Source organism: Stegostoma tigrinum, chromosome 2 (assembly GCF_030684315.1).
Source record: "Stegostoma tigrinum isolate sSteTig4 chromosome 2, sSteTig4.hap1, whole genome shotgun sequence".
NCBI classification, from domain to species: domain Eukaryota; kingdom Metazoa; phylum Chordata; class Chondrichthyes; order Orectolobiformes; family Stegostomatidae; genus Stegostoma; species Stegostoma tigrinum.
The window spans coordinates 159,698,446-159,718,033 of NC_081355.1; the positions used below are offsets into that span (position 1 = coordinate 159,698,446).

The 19,588-nt window shown below is 47.1% G+C and overlaps 1 protein-coding gene across 8 annotated transcripts in view; it reads right to left on the minus strand.

The window, feature by feature from the left end:
- The window catches only part of oplah (5-oxoprolinase, ATP-hydrolysing), a 145,906-nt gene that overhangs the window by 118,218 nt on the left and 8,100 nt on the right, over positions 1-19,588 (minus strand). For 7 of the 8 annotated variants that reach the window (XM_059640718.1, XM_059640705.1, XM_059640724.1 and 4 more), the window contains 5 exons: positions 17,899-18,022; positions 13,728-13,923; positions 8,695-8,857; positions 7,800-7,938; positions 5,647-5,714 (listed from right to left, as the gene is read on the minus strand). In XM_059640718.1, the coding sequence (XP_059496701.1) occupies positions 5,647-5,714; positions 7,800-7,938; positions 8,695-8,857; positions 13,728-13,923; positions 17,899-18,022 (690 nt within the window). Of the gene's footprint in view, positions 1-5,646; positions 5,715-7,799; positions 7,939-8,694; positions 8,858-13,074; positions 13,170-13,727; positions 13,924-17,898; positions 18,023-19,588 lie in introns of those variants that run through there. The other variant, XM_059640740.1, reaches the window with a different exon arrangement.

A 19,588-nucleotide genomic window follows, 5' to 3' on the forward strand; every position in this document is an offset into this window, starting at 1 on the left:
GAACACAGCAAGCCAAGCAGCATCTGAAGGAGAGGAGAAGTCAATGTTTCGGGTATTACCCTTCTTCAGGGCTGAATGTGGTGGTAGGGGAAGCTGCAGATAAATGGGGGGGGGGGGGGGCGGTCAAGCACAGAGGTGGAATGGTGGTGATAAGGGAACACTGGTGGTAGGTACAAGCTGGTTGGCATTTAAACAGTCCTTGGATAAGCATGCGGATAATGATGGGATAGTATAGGGGAGGGGCTTAGATTGGTTCACAGGTCGGTGCAACATCGAGGGCCGAAGGGCCTGTTCTGTGCTGTGTTGTTCTATGTTCTAATAAATTGAGTAAATATGACTTTCCTTTCACGAAACCATGTTGACTCAGCCTGATTACTTTGAACTTTTCCTACCATAATATCCAAAATTTTCCCGATGACAGACGTTAAGCTAGCCAGCTGGTAGTTTCCTACTGGCCAACTGGAGTGGCTCCAGAGGAGGTTCATGAGAATGATCCCAGGAATGAAAGGCTTAATGTGAACGTTTGAAGGTTCTGGATCTATGCTGGATGGAGTTTAGAGGGATTGGGGGCATCTAATTGAAACTTACAGAATACTGAACAGCTTGGACAGTGTGGACTTTGGGAAGATGTTTTCACTGGTAAGAGAGTCTAGGACCCAAGGGCACAGCTTTGGAATAAAGGAAAGACCCTTTAGAACGGAGATAAGGATAAACTCCTTCAGCCAGAGAGTGGTGAATCCATGGAGTTCACTGCCACAGAAGGCTGTGGAGGCCAGGTCATTGAGTACATTTAAGACTGAGATAGATAGGTTCTTGATTGTAAAGAGAATCAAGGATTACAGGGAGAAAATGGAGAATGCGGTTGAAAAACTTAACAGATTGAACAGCAGAGCAGACTTGATTGGCCGAATGGCCTAATTTCTGCTCCTATGTCTGGCAGAATCTGTAGGGAGAAAGCAGAGTTAACATTTAAAACCTTGGTTAGGCCGCATTTGGAATACTGTGTCCAATTCCGGTCGCCACACTACCAGAAAGATGTGGTAGCTTTGGAGAGGGTACAGAAAAGATTTACCAAGGTGTTGCCTGGTATGGAGGGCATTACCTATGTGGAGATGTTGGAAAAACTTGGATTGTTCTCACTGGAAAGACAGAGGTTGAGGGGTCACCCGAGAGAGGTCTACAAGATTATGAAGGGCATGGATAGAGTGGACAGTCAGAAGCTTCTTCCCAAAGTGGAACAGTCAGTTGCCGGGGCCGTAGGTTTAAGGTGCCAGGGGCAAGGTTTAAAGGTGGTGAATGAGGCAAGTTTTTATTACAGAGGCTGGTGGATACCTGGAACTCGCTGCCGGGGTGGGGGGGGGGGGTAGTGGAAGTAGATACTACAGCGACTTTTAAAGGGTGTCTTGACAAATACAGGAATAGGATGGAACTAGAGGGATGCGGTCCCCAGAATGTTAGCAGGGTTTAGTTGTGATGGGCAGCATGTCGGTGAGGGCTTGGAGGGCCGAAGGGCCTGTTTCTCTGTTGTAATTTTCTTTGTTCTTTGTACCAGCAACTATCACTTCCTCTGGCAGTTCACTGCACACAGGAGCCATCCTCTGTGTGAAAATTTTGCCCCTCAGGTCCCTTTTAAGTCTTTCTCCATTCATCTTAAAAATATGCTGTACAGTTTTGAATACTCCGACCCCAGGGAAAAGACCTGTGCTATTCATCTTATCTATGTCCCTCATGATTTTATAAAGCTCTGTAAGGTCAGCCCTCAACCTCCTATGCGCCAGTGAGAAAGGTCCCAGCTGATCAAAGCCTCCATCATCCTAGGGACATAGAGAAGTGGCTAGTAAGATAGTTGATGTGTAGAAATGTCCAGATTCATAGAAGGTTCCATTAGTTTGGAAACTAGTGAGTGTAGCATCTTTATTCAAGCAGGGAGGTGCAGAAAACAACATTATAGTTCTGAAGATGAATCACCAGACTTGAAATAACAAAGAACAAAGAAAATTACAGCTCAGGAACAGGCCGATCCAGATCCTCTATCTAAACCTGTCGCCTATTTTCCAAGGATCTGTATCCTTCTGCTCCCTGCCCATTCATGTATCTGTCTAGATACATCTTAAATGAGGCTATCGTGCCCACCTCTACCACCTCCACTGGCAATGCGTTCCAGGCAATGACCACCCTCTGTGTAAAGAGCTTTCCACGCATATCTCCCTTAAACTTTCCTCCTCTCACCTTGAAATCGTGACCCCTAGTAATTGAGTCCCCCACTCTGGGAAAAAGTAGGCAGTTACAACATTTAAAAGACATTTGGACAGGCACAGAAATAGGAAATGTTTGGAGGGATATGGGCCAAAGGAAGGCAAATGGGACTAGTTGAGTTTGGGACCATGGTTGGCTAGTGGACCAAACAGTCTGTTTCCATGCTGTATGACCCTATGTCCATCAGGACCCAGGCACTTTATTTTTCCATTATTAATTCCCCACACTCACTCATTAAGTTTGACACTACCTTTAACTTTCATGGTTTACCACAAATTGGAAGTTCAGCCCTTGGATTCATTTCTCACTTTTTGGAATGTGCATATTCCATGTATTCAGCACGGTTTTGTGAAGGGAAGGTCGTGGCTCACAAACCTTATTGAGTTCTTTGAGAAGGTGACCAAACAGGTAGATGAGAGTAAACCGGTTGATGTGGTGTATATGGATTTCAGCAAGGCATTCGATAAGGTTCCCCACAGTAGGCTATTGTACAAAATGTGCAGGAATGGAATTGTGGGAGATATAGCAGTTTGGATCGGAAATTGGCTTGCTGAAGAAGACAGACGGTGGTGGTTGATGGGAAATGTTCATCCTGGAGACCAGTTACTAGTGGTGTACCGCAAGGGTCGGTGTTGGGTCCACTGCTGTTTGTCATTTTTATAAATGACCTGGATGAGGGCGTAGAAGGATGGGTTAGTAAATTTGCAGACGACACTAAGGTCGGTGGAGTTGTGGATAGTGACGAAGGATGCTGTAGGTTGCAGAGAGACATAGATAAGCTGCAGAGCTGGGCTGAGAGGTGGCAAATGGAGTTTAATGCAGACAAGTGTGAGGTGATGCACTTTGGTAGGAGTAACCGGAATGCAAAGTACAGGGCTAATGGTAAGATTCTTAGTAGTGTAGATGAGCAGAGAGATCTCGGTGTCCATGTACACAGATCCTTGAAAGTTGCCACCCAGGTTGACAGGGCTGTTAAGAAGGCATACAGTGTTTTAGCTTTTATTAATAGAGGGATCGAGTTCCGGAACCAAGAGGTTATAGTGAAGCTGTACAAAACTCTGGTGCGGCTGCACTTGGAGTATTGTGTACAGTTCTGGTCAGCGCATTATAAGAAGGATGTGGAAGCTTTGGAAAGGGTGCAGAGGAGATTTATTAGGAGGTTGCCTGGAATGGAGGGAAGGTCTTACGAGGGACTTGATGCTGTTTTCATTAGAGAGAAGAAGGTTGAGAGGTGACTTAATTGCAACATATAAAATAATCAGAGGGTTAGATAGGGTGGATAGGGAGAGCCTTTTTCCGAGGATGGTGACAGCAAGCACAAGGGGGCATAGCTTTAAATTGAGGAGTGAAAGATATAGGACAGATGTCAGAGGTAGTTTCTTTAGGATGTGAGTTTGCTCGCTGAGCTAGAAGGTTCATTTTCAGACGTTTCGTCACCATTGATTTGGAGCCAATCACCATCGACAAACACATTGATTTGGAGCCAATCTACCATCCCTGGAGATAAAGAACAGGAATGACGTCACCAACCCAAGGAAACCTAACCAGATAAATAGAAAGCGGGACATAACACCAGCGTTTCGTCGGAAGCTCGCTGAGATGTTACCTAGAATGGTGACGAAATGTCTGAAAACGAACCTTCCAGCTCAGCGAGCAAACTCACATCCAGAACCTCAACCTGAGCTACAAATCTTCTCAAAACTCGCTAGTAGTTTCTTTACTCAGAGAGTAGTAAGGGAATGGAACGCTTTACCTGCAACGGTAGTAGATTCGCCAACTTTAGGTACATTTAAGGCGTCATTGGATAAACATATGGACGTACATGGAATAATGTAGGTTAGATGGGCTTGAGATCGGTATGACAGGTCGGCTCAACATCGAGGGCCGAAGGGCCTGTACTGTGATGTAATGTTCTGTGTATTCTGAAATATCCTCTTAAAAATCTACCACTACATCTCTAACAACCTATTTCTTAACCTTATTTGCCAGATAACTTCATTTAGCTCTGCCTTCAGTTAAAATAAATCATTCAGGCATTTGGCTGCATCTGAATTATTGCCATCCCTGATTGCCCAGAGGGTGGTTAAGAATCAAGTACTTTGCTGTGAGTTTGGAGTCACACGTTGACCGGACCAGGCAAGGATGACAGATTTCCTTCCCTGAAGGACAATAATGAACAACAGACGATGTTTTTGGGACAACTGACTGTGGTTCCACGGTCGCCATTAGATTAGCATTTTATTTCAATTCAAATTTAATCATCTCCATTGTAGGATTCAATCAGTGTCCCAAACCTTCAGTCTAGGATTCCGGATTCCTAGTTCACCACCTCCCTCCTCATAACTGTCTTTGTTTTAAGTTTAAAATACTAGCCTTATCTCTAGTCTTGCATTCCTTAAAGCTAGTGTAAATCATACGCCGAACACAGCTATGAAGGGCACCTTCACTATGTGTTTATTAATTAATCAATCCTTATTCCTCTCAGGTCTGGTATACCCTGCTCTCTGGTTGGCTACAGAATATGTTGCTCTAAGAAACAAGCCCGAAAACATTCTGTGAACTCCTCATCTGGGCTAACTTTGTTCGGAGATAGTAAGAACGGCAGACGCTGGAGCCAGAAATGACACTGTATGGGGCTGGAGGAACAAACCAGGTCAGGCAGTATCACAGGAACAGGAAGGCTGACGTTTCGGGTCAGGACCCTACTTCAGAAATGGGGGAGGGGGAAGGGAGCTCTTAAATAAATAGAGAGAGGAAGGGTGGGCCTGGGGAAGGTAGGTGGGATGGTTATAGATGAGTGCAGGTAGGCAGTGGTGGGGACTGGTCAGTGAGGTGGGGGCGCAGATGGAACATAGAACATAGAACAATACAGCGCAGAACAGGCCCTTCGGCTCTCGATGTTGTGCGGACATGTGAACTAATCTAAGCCCCTTCCCCTACACTAGCGGGGAGAGAAGATGGACAGGTTGTGTCAGGTCAAGGAGGTGGGAATGAGAGGGAGAGTTGGTCATGGGATGAAGGCGGGGGTGGGGGGATTTTGAAACTGGTAAAGTCCACATTGAGACCACTGGGTTGTAGGCTCCTGGGGCGGAAGATAAGATTCTGCTCCTCCAGTTTTCGGGTGGCGTCATTGTGACACTGGAGGACGCCCAGGATGGACATGTCACCCAGGGAGTGGGAGGGGCAGTGGAAATGGTTTGCAACTGGAAGGTGTTGTCACTTGTCACAAACAGAGTGCAGCTTTTGCTCATCTGCCTTTTCCAGTGATGGAAGGGCTTACAGGATAAGTGCTACAACATACAGGTTGATCCCAGCATTCAAAGTGAGCGTGTGAATACCTCCACGATGACGGGTACAGTTGCGAGATTTTGATCTCACCCTGCTACTGACCTTTTCGATAACAGCTGGGGCCCGGATGAGCTCCGGCTGATTCCGGACCAACGACAAACAGTCCAGACCTGGAACAGAATAATGTGTCAGAAAAGCAGCAAGTTAAAATCTGACGGTGACTCCCGTTCTTGGGGCTACAAGTCACTGGTGTGTCTCACTCCCTTAATTAACTGACACAATGAAACACATTAGTAGGAACACACACAGTTTTATAACATTCCCTGTGCTTGCACTCCAATATGGACCACTTTCTTGTAAATGGCATGTTTAAAAATACCCTCCATATCCTCACCCCTCTCTATCTCTGAAATCTCCTCCAAATGCCCAATTGTTAAGAGCTATCTGCACTCCTCTCTCTTTGCTTCTCATTCATCCTCAGGTTTAGCCATTCCATGCATTTACTAAAGTGAGTGCTTTTCCCAAGCTGCTGGCCCAGAAGAGGCCCACAATACTTAGGGACCAAGATGTAGCCCAGGGTCCCAACAATCTACGCAGTGTTACAAAGCAGGGCTTGATTCCCCCCCACCGCCACCCAACCAAGAACTAAAACTAATACAAGTAGAGAGGAGCGCCTCGCCCTACAATCTGTAAAAGGGATGTGAAAAGTAGTGTAACCTGCCTTTCAGCAACTTCTAGCGGTTAAATAAAATAAATCCCCAACACTCACTTTACAATCAACAATTTATTTATCTAACTGTAACAGAAAACAAATTAACTAAACTACTGACAAACCAAATACACCCTTCTAACTAGTAACCATTCCCGAACAAAGCAAGATTCTAATGCTATGCTGTTCCAATAAATATAAGTCACCCTTATAAAGAATAAAATTAAAGTATAGACAGGTGACATGTCTTCCAAAATGTTCTGTGCCTTCTCCATCGATTCTTCCATCAGGAATATTAACTAGTTGTGCTGAGAGTACCTTTGTAATTTAGATGGTGCTTTCTCTAAGTCATAAAGGAGTCTGTGACAGCCAGTGATTCTCTCTTGAAAGCTGAGGGCCGTTGGCTCTGGCGGATGGCAGTTATCTCTGGGACTTTGTCTAACTGCCCCCTTCTATTATACCCTTGATGACGTATCAATAATTCTTACAGTAGGATTGGTCCTATGTTGTAAAAACCATCCAGATTTAAATTTAATTGATTTTTGGTATCTAGTATCTGGTCCAAATTGATTGGCTAAATACAAAAGCTTATTGTCTTGGTAAAATCTGCTGGTTGGCCTGCTAACTGCATGGCCTCACAATATAAATATTTCAATTTGGGCGAACTCTGTACACTTGCAAACATTTAAGATGCTGCTCACAGTCATTCATTTTAAATCTCCAAGCACAGTAAAAGCATATCATCTTTTAAAGGGACCATGCGATGCTTTCCCCTACCGGCATTCTACAAACACCAAATTCTAACATCCTGTCTTCCAATCCAGAAGTACTCTATCCAACTTTGCAACACTACTCTCTGCGAATTCTCTTCTTGACATCTCATAACCCTCCAGTTTCAAACTTTCAACTGTCAGTCCTACATTCCTCCATCTAACTTGTTAGGTCAGGAATGATAGACTGAATAGACAGACCAGATCCTTAAAACATCACTTGCCATACCCCCAGTCAGGGAATATTCCCAATGTCCTCATTGCCCAAATAATTACCTTCTTTTCCCCAATAAACTCCACTATAATTGTTAACCTGAAGCACCTCTCATCCAATAGCTGGGGCTTCTTAAGAAGTTATTTAATGGAATATGGCAAGGCCAATTTTATGTTCACTCCTACCTGCCCCTGAACTGAGTGTCTTGCTAAGGTTATTTCAGAGGAGTCAAGATCCAACCACATTGCTGTGGGCCTGGAGTCACATGTAGGCCAGACTAGGTAAGGACGGCAGATTTCCTTCCCTGAAGAACATTAATAAACGTGATTGGGTTTTTACAACTATTGAAGCGTATTTCATGGTCACCATCACTGGGGCTGTCTCCTCATTCCACATTTATTCACATTAATTAGATTCCTCTAGCTGCCATTGGGACATTTACCATTACACCATAAATTGTCCCAATCAGACACCATAAAAAACAGAGCTGGCCCATGGGAGCAGGTGTGAACCCAGGGTCAGCTGCTGCAGAGCTTAAGGTTAACACTGAAGCCCGGCTCACCTGAAGGAAAGGATGGAGCCCCCACCGGCTGCCACAGTGTTGATGTCGAGCTGAGGCGCCTGGATGGTAATTCCTGCAGTTGTAGCCTCGAACACGTGCTCGTACTCCCCTGCATAGCGGCTCACATCTGTCGACGTGCCTGGAATCAGACAGGGTGCAGTGTTGGTGACTGGAAGTCGACTGGGTCAAGTGGAGGTGAAGGAAAGCAAACACCCCCAGGCCCCACATCCCCCCACCCCCACCCAGTTGAGGATGACTTGCAGCACTCCTCTCCCACTCTGTCGGGGGAAGGGGTTTAAGGGTACACCAGATAATCCGACAATGGGGCCGGGGGATAATGTTCCACTAAATGGTGCAAGCAAATGCACAGTTTGTGTGTGTTGGGGGAGGCGTTTGGACAAATATCAGATCAGGATCAGAGGGGGTGCAGTTTTGGAGGTTTGAGTCACAGTAAATGTCAAACAAAATCTGAGGTTATGGGGAGGTAGACAGTGGAATTTATCTCAAGGGGGTGGTGTAGTATGTCTCTTTTGGAATTGGGGGGAGGAAACGGTTTATTTTCCCTTGGGGGGGGTTTGGGGGACATTTGTTGGAATCAACAGGTGGGATAGAATGTTTTTGGGCAGATGTCACTCAGGGGAAGGCGAATATGATACTATGGTCATGGGGGGGGCTGCGTGTGGAGGGGAGGAGGGAGAATCACCAGCAAGAGGGTCTGACAATGGTATGTGTGTGCATCTGTGTGCGTGCGCACATGTTGGGAAGGGTGGTGCATTTTCCCTGGATGGCACGTCACCGTCATCTGGAATGGGGAACAGGGGCAGTGTGATCCCAAAGGGAGAAGGTACTGCTGCTCCTCAGCTGGAGATTGAAGGGTAGAGAGGTGGTCACTCACCGCCCATGTCGAAGCCAATGACTGGTCTTGCACAGCCTGTGCGTGTGGTGAGTGCGTAGCCGACCACACCTCCTGCTGGACCTGAGAGGATAGCCCTAGACCCACTGAACCGCTCCATCGGCGTTAGCCCACCGTCAGACTGCATGAACAACACCCGGACATCCTACAGTGAAACAGCATCGGCGTTGAGAGGGCCAAAGGAATCTACACTTTGTCCTAAATGAATATAGAGTGCTTTCCCACATTATCCATATGGATGTTGCTGAGCAGGAACACAGGTTACCCCACCAGCAACGGTCAGTCACTGGGAGACATCCCAGATTACTAACTCCTCCTTGGGTTCTTCACTCTCCCTTGTGAGAATGGGAACCCTCTCTGTAGCAGATCACAGTTGTAGCTCAGTAACGCCAACCTTCCTGCACATTCCTGCAGTCACTCACACAACCCTATTGTTAAGGACAGTGCTGAGTTTATATTTTGTGTGTTAAGAAACAGCAGGCATAGTTTAGTTTCATTTTTGAGCGTTCTTGTGGTTTGGTAATGAGAGATCTCGAGATCTGTTTTGGTTGCATGAATTTTAATGAGGTCTCAAACCTTTGGGGTGAGCAGTTCATGGTAGTATAGAAGGTGGAGGAAAAGCACAGTCCTGTGGCTCACTCACAGGCATTCAATGTCAAAGGTCAAGCAACCCAGAGAGAGTGAAGGTCTGTTGGCCACTAGGTTTTGGGAGCTCACAGTTAGTCTGAAAATAATGCAATAGTTTATTTTAGTTCAGAGATAATGGGAACTGCAGATGCTGGAGAATCCAAGATAACAAAGTGTGTAGCTGGTTGAACACAGCAGGCCAAGCAGCATCTCAGGAGCACAAAAGCTGACGTTTCGGGTCTAGACCCTTCATCAGATGAAGGGTCTAGGCCCGAAACGTCAGCTTTTGCGCTCTTGAGATGCTGCTTGGCCTGTTGTGTTCATCCAGCTTCACACTTTGTTATCTTAGTTTATTTTAGTTGACAGTTTGTTTAAGGTGTCTTGAAGAGAAATATCAGACAGAGGGATAAAACATCAAGGGACTGCACAGAAATTCACCAAAAGGAAACTGGTTGCAGCTGTACTGTCCAGAGTCTAAGCCAAAAGCCTCAGTGTAGAGAGAGTGGTAAGTCATCACTTAGGTTTGAGTGTTTATAAGGATATCGCTGGGATAGAAGGAATAGTGTGAATTTGAATCCATTCCTGATAGCTGCACCAAACTTTTTCCAACGTTTTTTGTTTTGGGGTGGCACGGTGGCTCAGTGGTTAGCACTGCAGCCTCACAGCGCCAGGGACCACCCGTGGGCGACTGTCTGTGCTGAGTTTGCACATTCTCCCTGTGTCTGCGTGGGTTTCCTCCGGGTGCTCCGGTTTCCTCCCACAGTCCAAAGATGTGCAGGCTAGGTGGGTCGGCCATGCTAAATTGTCCAGAGTGTTCAGGGGTGTGTGGGTTATAGGGGGATGGGTCTGGGTGGGATGCTCCAAGGGGCAGTGTGGACTTGTTGGGCCGAAGGGCCTGTTTCCAAACTGTAGGGAATCTAATGTTAATCTTTATGTGTTAAAGGTACAGTGACAGCCTCTTGTGAAAGTGTTCAGCAACTGACTTCCACTGTTAAAAAGAACAAAGTTAGGATCAATAGATAATGGGAACTGCAGATGCTGGAGATTCCAAGATAATAAAATGTGAGGCTGGATGAACACAGCAGGCCAAGCAGCATCTCAGGAGCACAAAAGCTGACGTTTCGGGCCTAGACCCTTCATCAGAGAGGGGGATGGGGGGAGGGAACTGGAATAAATAGGGAGAGAGGGGGAGGCGGACCGAAGATGGAGAGTAAAGAAGATAGGTGGAGAAGGTGTGGGTGGGGAGGTAGGGAGGGGATAGGTCAGTCCAGGGAAGACGGACAGGTCAAGGAGGTGGGATGAGGTTAGTAGGTAGCTGGGGGTGCGGCTTGGGGTGGGAGGAAGGGATGGGTGAGAGGAAGAACCGGTTAGGGAGGCAGAGACAGGTTGGACTGGTTTTGGGATGCAGTGGGTGGGGGGGAAGAGCTGGGCTGGTTGTGTGGTGCAGTGGGGGGAGGGGATGAACTGGGCTGGTTTAGGGATGCAGTGGGGGAAGGGGAGCCTCCAGGACTTCCAATTCCCTGGCCCCCAACACCTCATATTCACCATGGACGTCCAGTCCCTGTACACCTGCATTCCGCATGGAGATGGCCTCAAGGCCCTCCGCTTCTTCCTGTCCCGCAGGCCCGACCAGGCCCCCTCCACCGACACTCTCATCCGCCTAGCGGAACTCGTCCTCACACTCAACAACTTCTCTTTTGACTCCTCCCACTTCCTACAGACTAAGGGGGTGGCCATGGGCACCCGCATGGGCCCCAGCTATGCCTGCCTCTTTGTAGGTTACGTGGAACAGTCCATCTTCCGCACCTACACAGGCCCCAAACCCCACCTCTTCCTCCGGTACATTGATGACTGTATCGGCGCCGCCTCTTGCTCCCCAGAGGAGCTCGAACAGTTCATCCACTTCACCAACACCTTCCACCCCAACCTTCAGTTCACCTGGGCCATCTCCAGCACATCCCTCACCTTCCTGGACCTCTCAGTCTCCATCTCAGGCTACCAGCTTGTAACTGATGTCCATTTCAAGCCCACCGACTCCCACAGCTACCTAGAATACACCTCCTCCCACCCACCCTCCTGCAAAAATTCCATCCCCTATTCCCAATTCCTCCGCCTCCGCCGCATCTGCTCCCACGATAAGACATTCCACTCCCGCACATCCCAGATGTCCAAGTTCTTTAAGGACCGCAACTTCCCCCCCACGGTGATTGAGAACGCCCTTGACCGCGTCTCCCGCATTTCCCGCGACACATCCCTCACACCCCGCCCCCGCCACAACCGCCCCAAGAGGATCCCCCTCGTTCTCACACACCACCCTACCAACCTCCGGATACAACGCATTATCCTCCGACACTTCCGCCATTTACAATCCGACCCCACCACCCAAGACATTTTTCCATCCCCACCCCTGTCTGCTTTCCGGAGAGACCACTCTCTCCGTGACTCCCTTGTTCGCTCCACACTGCCCTCCAACCCCACCACACCTGGCACCTTCCCCTGCAACCGCAGGGAATGCTACACTTGTCCCCACACCTCCTCCCTCACCCCCATCCCAGGCCCCAAGATGACATTCCACATTAAGCAGAGGTTCACCTGCACATCTGCCAATTTGGTATACTGCATCCACTGTACCCGGTGCGGCTTTCTCTACATTGGGGAAACCAAGCGGAGGCTTGGGGACCGCTTTGCAGAACACCTCCGCTCAGTTCGCAACAAACAACTGCACCTCCCAGTCGCAAACCATTTCCACTCCCCCTCCCATTCTCTTGATGACATGTCCATCATGGGCCTCCTGCACTGCCACAATGATGCCACCCGAAGGTTGCAGGAACAGCAACTCATATTCCGCCTGGGAACCCTGCAGCCATATGGTATCAATGTGGACTTCACCAGTTTCAAAATCTCCCCTTCCCCCACTGCATCCCTAAACCAGCCCAGTTCATCCCCTCCCCCCACTGCACCACACAACCAGCCCAGCTCTTCCCCCCCACCCACTGCATCCCAAAACCAGTCCAACCTGTCTCTGCCTCCCTAACCGGTTCTTCCTCTCACCCATCCCTTCCTCCCACCCCAAGCCGCACCCCTAGCTACCTACTAACCTCATCCCACCTCCTTGACCTGTCCGTCTTCCCTGGACTGACCTATCCCCTCCCTACCTCCCCACCTATACTGTCTCCACCTATCTTCTTTTCTCTCCATCTTCGGTCCGCCTCCCCCTCTCTCCCTATTTATTCCAGTTCCCTCCCCCCATCTCCCTCTCTGATGAAGGGTCTAGGCCCGAAACGTCAGCTTCTGTGCTCCTGAGATGCTGCTTGGCCTGCTGTGTTCATCCAGCCTCACATTTTATTATCTTAAAGTTAGGATCAATGATGCCAGGTTACATGGTGAGGTTCAGCCTATCCAGGAGTAACATCAAAGAACATGAGTTTCCTGATTGGGGCTGTTAATTTGGTCCAATCAGGGAGCCCTGGCTGACAGATAAAAAGGGAATGTCAGAAATGCTGACAGCTGACACTGAAGAGTCTGCAGGGTCAAGGGCTGTCATGTGTAAATAATGGCTAACGTGGTGACGAGATTCCAGCCTCTATGGAGTGATTTCATTCAGCTCAGGTCACAACACCACAAATGTGTGTGCATTTCTGTACAGACTCACACACCCTCACACTTATAGACTTTCATAACCACCCAAATATTGTCACTACTATCTGGACATTCCCACACACTCCCACCACGTACATGTGTATGGTTTTTATTCATTCACAGGTTTGGAGAATTCCTGGTCAGCTCAGTTGTCATTACCCTCTAGAAATTGGTAATGGGCCATCTTTAGGAATACAACTGAATGACTTGCTGGGCCATTTCAGATGGCATCATGAATGAGATGGCAGATTTCCCTCCCTAAAAGGCCCTTGTGAACCAGACTTTATTATTACAATATAAAAACCAAAGCAAAAACAGAAGTTGCTGGCAAAGCTCAGCAGGTCTGGCAGCATCTGTAAAGAAAAAAGTTAGAGTTAATGTTTCAGGTCCAGCGACTCTTCCTCAGAACAATCTGGTAGTTTCATGATCACTATTACTGAGGCTAACTTTATATTCCAGGTTATTTCTAATTGATCAGATTTAAATTTCCAAACTGCCAAAGTGGAATTAAATCTTATTTCTCAGGAATATTGGCCTGAGCCCTTGAATCAATGTTAATTCAGTCACATGAACACAAAGTCACTGTGTTTTATGCACGTACAGATGCTCACTCACACGCACACACACATGTAAAACCACATTCATGCACACACATGGTCAATACTGGGGGGTCACGAGAAGTTTTAACAGATTTTCTGTAAACTGATATCTAGAAAATAACGTCTTTTTTTGTAATATAACCCTCTTACTTTGAGACTGTCCTGGAATCCTGCCCTGAAGCCATTGACATATTTCTTAATGCACGGTGTCAGATAGGCATCAGCACAGGCTGTGTAACCACGGGGGACAACACGGATCATGGGCATCACCTCCGAGGACAGCGAGATGTGTTTGAACCCGAGCCGCTTAGCCATATCCCCAATTTGTTTCTCGTGATTAGGCCACCTAGAGAGTGTGAGGCAGAGAACAGAGAGAGAATAAGGATCATCAGCTACATGGAAGATCCAAAACTGAACACTCAAATCATAACTTGCTGCAGCAGGTCCTTTACATTTAGTCATTCATAGGAATGAGGGCATCGCTGACCAGGCAGCATTTATCGCAGAGAGTGGTAGGTGCGTGGAATGCACTGCCAACAGTGGTAGTAAAGTCAGACACAGTTTTTTATTCATCCACAGGTTGAGGGCGAAATCGACCAGGCAGCATTTATTGCCCAGAGGGCAGTTCAGAGTCAACCACAATGCTGTGGGCCTGGAGTCACATGTAGGCCAGATCAGGTAAGGATGGCAGTTTCTTTCCCTAAATTAGTGAATAGGTTTTTCCCCCAACAATCAACAATGGACTCATGGTCATCGTTAATTCCAGATATTTATTGAATTCAAATTCCACCATCTGCCATGGTGGGATTTGAACCCAGGTCCCCAGAGCGTTATCCAGGTCACTGGATTAACAGTCCAGTGAGAACATCACTAGGCCATCACTTACTCCTGAGTGAGATGAATGCTCCAGAAATGTTAGCTCTAGAAAAGGCAGCCTGGGGAGGAATATTCAAGAAGCAGCAGCTGGTGGGAGGGGCGCATGTTCTAGAACTGTCATCTTGGTGAGAAATGATCCAGAGTTGTCTGGGCTCAGACAGGTTCTAAAGTCAGGGGTAATAAAAAACTGGCCACTGGAGACAACCTAAGTAAGCAATTTAGGGAACTATATAGATAGTAGGAACTGCAGATGCTGGAGAATCTGAGATAACAAGGTGTAGAGCTGGATGAACACAGCAGGCCAAGCAGCATCAGAGGAGCAGGAAAGCTTGACGTTTCGGGCCTAGACCCTGAAGGAGGGTCTAGGCCTGAAACGTCAGCTTTCCTGCTCCTCTGATGCTGCTTGGCCTGCTGTGTTCATCCAGCTCCACACCTTGTTATAGGAGAACTTCTTTGTTTTTCTTGAAATAGTTGTAACAATGGAAGGGGAGTGGCCAGTTCTCACAGACCAGCGTTCCTAGCTTTTTTTGTCTGTAGCAGTTAGAGGCTGTTTGGGTCCCAGAAGAGTTGGAGGTTCAGCAAAATGATTCCCTATGCTACTTTCTATGTAAGAACCTGTAGAACCGCTGTTCTTTTGGTTCTTTTCTAAGATCCGGTGTCCGAATTTACCTTTTTGGCAAGGGATGTGTTTATGGGATCTTACTATATTTGAACAATTAATTAGTAATGGGTACTGTATCTATTATTCCGATAAGTTTTCCAACAGTTAAGTTGTCCTAGATTCTTCTTCCTTTGGTTTGTATTTTAACTAAATTGTGCTTTCCTTAACATTGAGTAATTTGGCCAGTTGCATCGCATTTGGAACATGGCATTTCACATCTACCTTTAAAATAAGTTAGGGTTGAGACTACCTTCTTAAAATATTTTGAAGGGGTCTGGTCTGGTCCATGACACAAGGGAATATTCCAGAAGTATCATCACAAGGGATGTTAAAGGAGAGGATATTGACTTTTCAGGCACTACTCTTCAGGGCAGCAGAATCTGGAAACAAAAGATGAAGTTCTTCTGGCTTCACCCAATCATTATCAATTCCACATGCTCAAGATCCTGGGTGCTGGCATCCATCTCGGATTCCCAGACTCCTGCCTCCGAGTGACAGCTGGTAACACAGCCGAGTTGGACTACACCTTGCGAGTTACTGTGAGGATTAGAGTCAGCGCTCTGTTTACAATCAATGGTTCAGAGGTTTGGCTTCAGGTGCCAACAAATGGAATTCAATCCAGAGAAGTGTGAGATAGAATGTCTGAGAAAGGTAAACATGGCAAAGGAGTGCACAGTAACTGAAAAGTGCAGAGGAACAGAGTGACCGTGGATTGCTTGTCCAAGGTTTCTGAAGGTCAGTAGACAAGGTGGGTAAGAAAGTATGCAGGAGACTCTCATAAAATTTGAGACCTCATAGAATATGGGATCCCTGATTGGGGCTGCTAATCTGGTCCAAATAGGGAGCCCTGGCTGAGAGACAAATAAACAGGAATCTCAGAGACACTGGCACTCTGAGGGCTGACTCTGAAGAGTCTGTGCCAGAGTCAAGGACACTTTGTGGGTAAATAAAAGGTAACTTGGTGATAGGATACCGGGCCTCTGTGGAATTATTTCGCTCTCCTCCAACCCTACAACAGTGACTACACAGTGCAATGAGCTATATGATTAAGTAGTCAATAAACTCTATCCACTAGGAAAAGGAGTCTTAAGTTCTATTTCGCCAATAAGCTGAGATCTGAATTGACATGAAACATTTTGGGACATCAGGTTGATGTGAAAGGTGCTGTAGAAATGCAATTGTTTTTCTTCTTTACTTGGTGAAGCCTTGAGTACAAGAGAAAGGGGGATTATGCTAAAGTGTGCAAAACATGAATTAGACCAGAGCTAAAGTACCGTGTACAAGGCTGGTCACCACATTGCTTGAATAATGTGATCACATTTGGGACAGAGAATATACACAAGAACATGGCCAGGAATGGAGAATTTTACTGATAGGGAAACGTTGAAGAGGCTAGGAATCAAAGCAGGCTGATGGAGACTTGATTATAGGGTGGATGAGATTGAAAGGTTCGAATTGCTTGCTTAGCAAAGTTTATTTCCATCAGTATAGAAGTCAATAAAGGCAGAAGTCACCACAGTCTTACCAGACCATAGTGCTGCTCTCTCAGTAGAGAGAGAGAGATCTGGTGATGATTTAAGCTGAGGGTCACCATGCCGCAGGTGAGGCGAGAGGTTGAGAAGGACAGTCCTTCACGGTAACCACAGCCAGTGTGGGAATTAAACTCGCACTGTTGGTGTCACTCTGCATCGCAAACCAGCCGTTCAGCCAACTGAGCTAACTGGGTCCTAGGCAGCTCAGTAACCAGGGCGTGGTGCAGTTGAAGCAGTTGGCAGAGGAGAGTTGAAAGTACTTTCTCACCTACATACTGCTGAGTGTCTGGAATCCACTGCCTGAACAGAAGGTGGAGATAGAAATGATCACAACATTGAGCTGATATATGTGAGATGCTGTAATGCACTGGACTGCACATGAAGAGCTGGAGGGTGAGATCAGGTTAGTTGGATGTTTTGCAGCCAGCTAAATGGCTGAATAACCTCATCTGTCCCACAGACTTTTACGCTGAGATCAGGGGTTTGATTTTCATTCTTGCACAGGATGTGGGCATCGCTGGCTCAGGCAACGTTGGTTGCAGATCACTACCTGCCCTGCTCAGCCATTTCCGAGGGCAGTTAACAGTCGGTCACATTGCCGTGGGTCTAAGGGCATCAGTGAAACAAATGGGTTTTTATGACAATTCATATTGGTGCCAAGGCCATCGTTACTGAGATGCACCTTAGTCTAATATTCCAGACCTCCCGAATTTCAATTCCATGTTTCCACGGGATGAGCCTCAGCTTGTGGATCACTGGTCTACTTCGATTCTATATTGCATCGGCAGCACGGTGGCTCAGCGGTTAGCACTTCTGCCTCACAGTGCCAGGGACCCGGGTTCGATTCCACCCTCGGGTGACTGTCTGTGTGGAGTTTGCACATTCTTCCCGGGTGCTTCGGTTTCCTCCCACTGTCCAAAGATGTGCAGACTAGGTGGATTGGCTGTGCTAAGTTACCTATAGTGTCCAGGGGTGTGCAGGTTCGCTGTGAGAAATGCAGGCTTAGAGGGATTGGTGGGTCTGGATGGGATGCACTTTGGAGGGTTGGGGTGGACATGATGGGCTGAATGGTAGTGATGCAATGAGCCTATTACGCTGTTATCTCCTCACACACACTCTTGTATGATAAGGATAGGGAATTAATTCAGGATTAGTCATGGGGGAGAGGTTTGACAGCTAACAGAGAATGTTCTAGAACAAGAAGTGTGTCCATGAGTGGCAGTGAGAAGGGTGACAGTTGTTAATGTCTTACGTGTAGGAATGTAGCAGGACAACTGCCAGGCTCTGGATGCCCTTCGAAAGGACGTCCATCAGCTGCCCTTCCAGCTGTGTCATGTTCACTGGTCTCCAAACCTCTACATGCTCCCCTGTGGATCCTGCAATAACACAAAGAAGCATCAAGTAATCTTTCAAGATGTCTGCCTTACAAACTCACTGCCAAAGGAATAAAGGCTTGGATTTATAAAACAGTGTCTTTAACGCAATGCAATGTCGCAAAGTGCTCCCTCCACAAGAGGTATTACCACGCAGAACAACAACAAAGTCGCTGGAAAATCTCAGTAGGTCTGGCAGCATCTGTGAAGGAGAAAACAGAGTTAACGTTTCGGGTCCAGTGACCCTTCCTCAGAACTGTTTTCTCCTTCAGAGATGCTGCCAGACCTGCTGAGCTTTTCCAGCAACTTTGTTTTTGTTCCTGATTCACAGCATCTGCAGTTCTTTTGGTTTTTATTACCAGGTGGAATTTTTTAAAGTTTTCTTTATTCATTCACGGGATGAGGGCGTCACTGGCTAGGCAGCCTTTATTGCCCGTCCCTAATTGCCCAGGGGGCAGTTAAAAGTCAACCACATCACTGTGGTTCTGGAGTCACATGTAGGCCAGACCAGCTATGGATGGCAGTTTCCTTCCCTAAAGGACATTGGTGAACCAGATGGGATTTTCCGACAATCGACAATGAATTCACAGTCACCACTAGATTCTTAATTCTAGGCATTTCATTGAATTCAAATTCCACCATCTGTTGAGGCGGGATTCAAACCTGGGTCCCCAGAACATTAGCTGGGTCCCTGGATTAACTGTCCAATGATAATACCACTAGGCCATCACATCCCCCCCACCAATTTGACATGGAGTCATAAAGATATACAGCACAGAAACAGATCCTTCAGCCCAACTCGTCTGTACCAACCAGGAATCCTAAATTAATCTAGTCCCATTTGCCAGCATTTGGCCCATATCCCTCTAACCCTTCCTATTCATGTACCCATCCAGATGCCTTTTAAATGTTGTAATTATACCAGTCTCCATCACCTTTTCTGGGGAATTTGTTCCGTAAACACATCATACTCTGCATGAAAAAGTTGTCCCTTTTAAATCTTTCTCATCTTAAATCGATGCCCTCCAGCTTTGGACCCCCCAAACCCGGGAAAAAAACCTTGGCTATTCACCCTATCCATGCCCCTGAGATTTTATAAATCTCTATAAGGTTACCCCTCAGCTTCTGATGAAAAGCCCCAGTCTATTCTGCCTCTCCTTACAGCGCCAACCCTCAAACGCAGCCCCAGTCTATTCTGCCTCTCTTTACAGCGCAAACCCTCAAACGCAGCCCCAGTCTATTCTGCCTCTCTTTACAGCGCAAACCCTCAAACGCAGCCCCAGTCTATTCTGCCTCTCTTTACAGCGCAAACCCTCAAACGCAGCCCCAGTCTATTCTGCCTCTCCTTACAGCGCCAACCCTCAAACACAGTCCCAGACTATTCTGCCTCTCCTTACAGCGCCAACCCTCAAACACAGCCCCAGTCTATTCTGCCTCTCCTTACAGCGCAAACCCTCAAATGCTGGAAACATCCTTGCAAATCTTTTCCAAACCCTTCCAAGTTTCGTGACATCCTTCCGATAGCAGGGAGACCACAATTGCACACTGTATTCCAGAAGTGGCCTAACC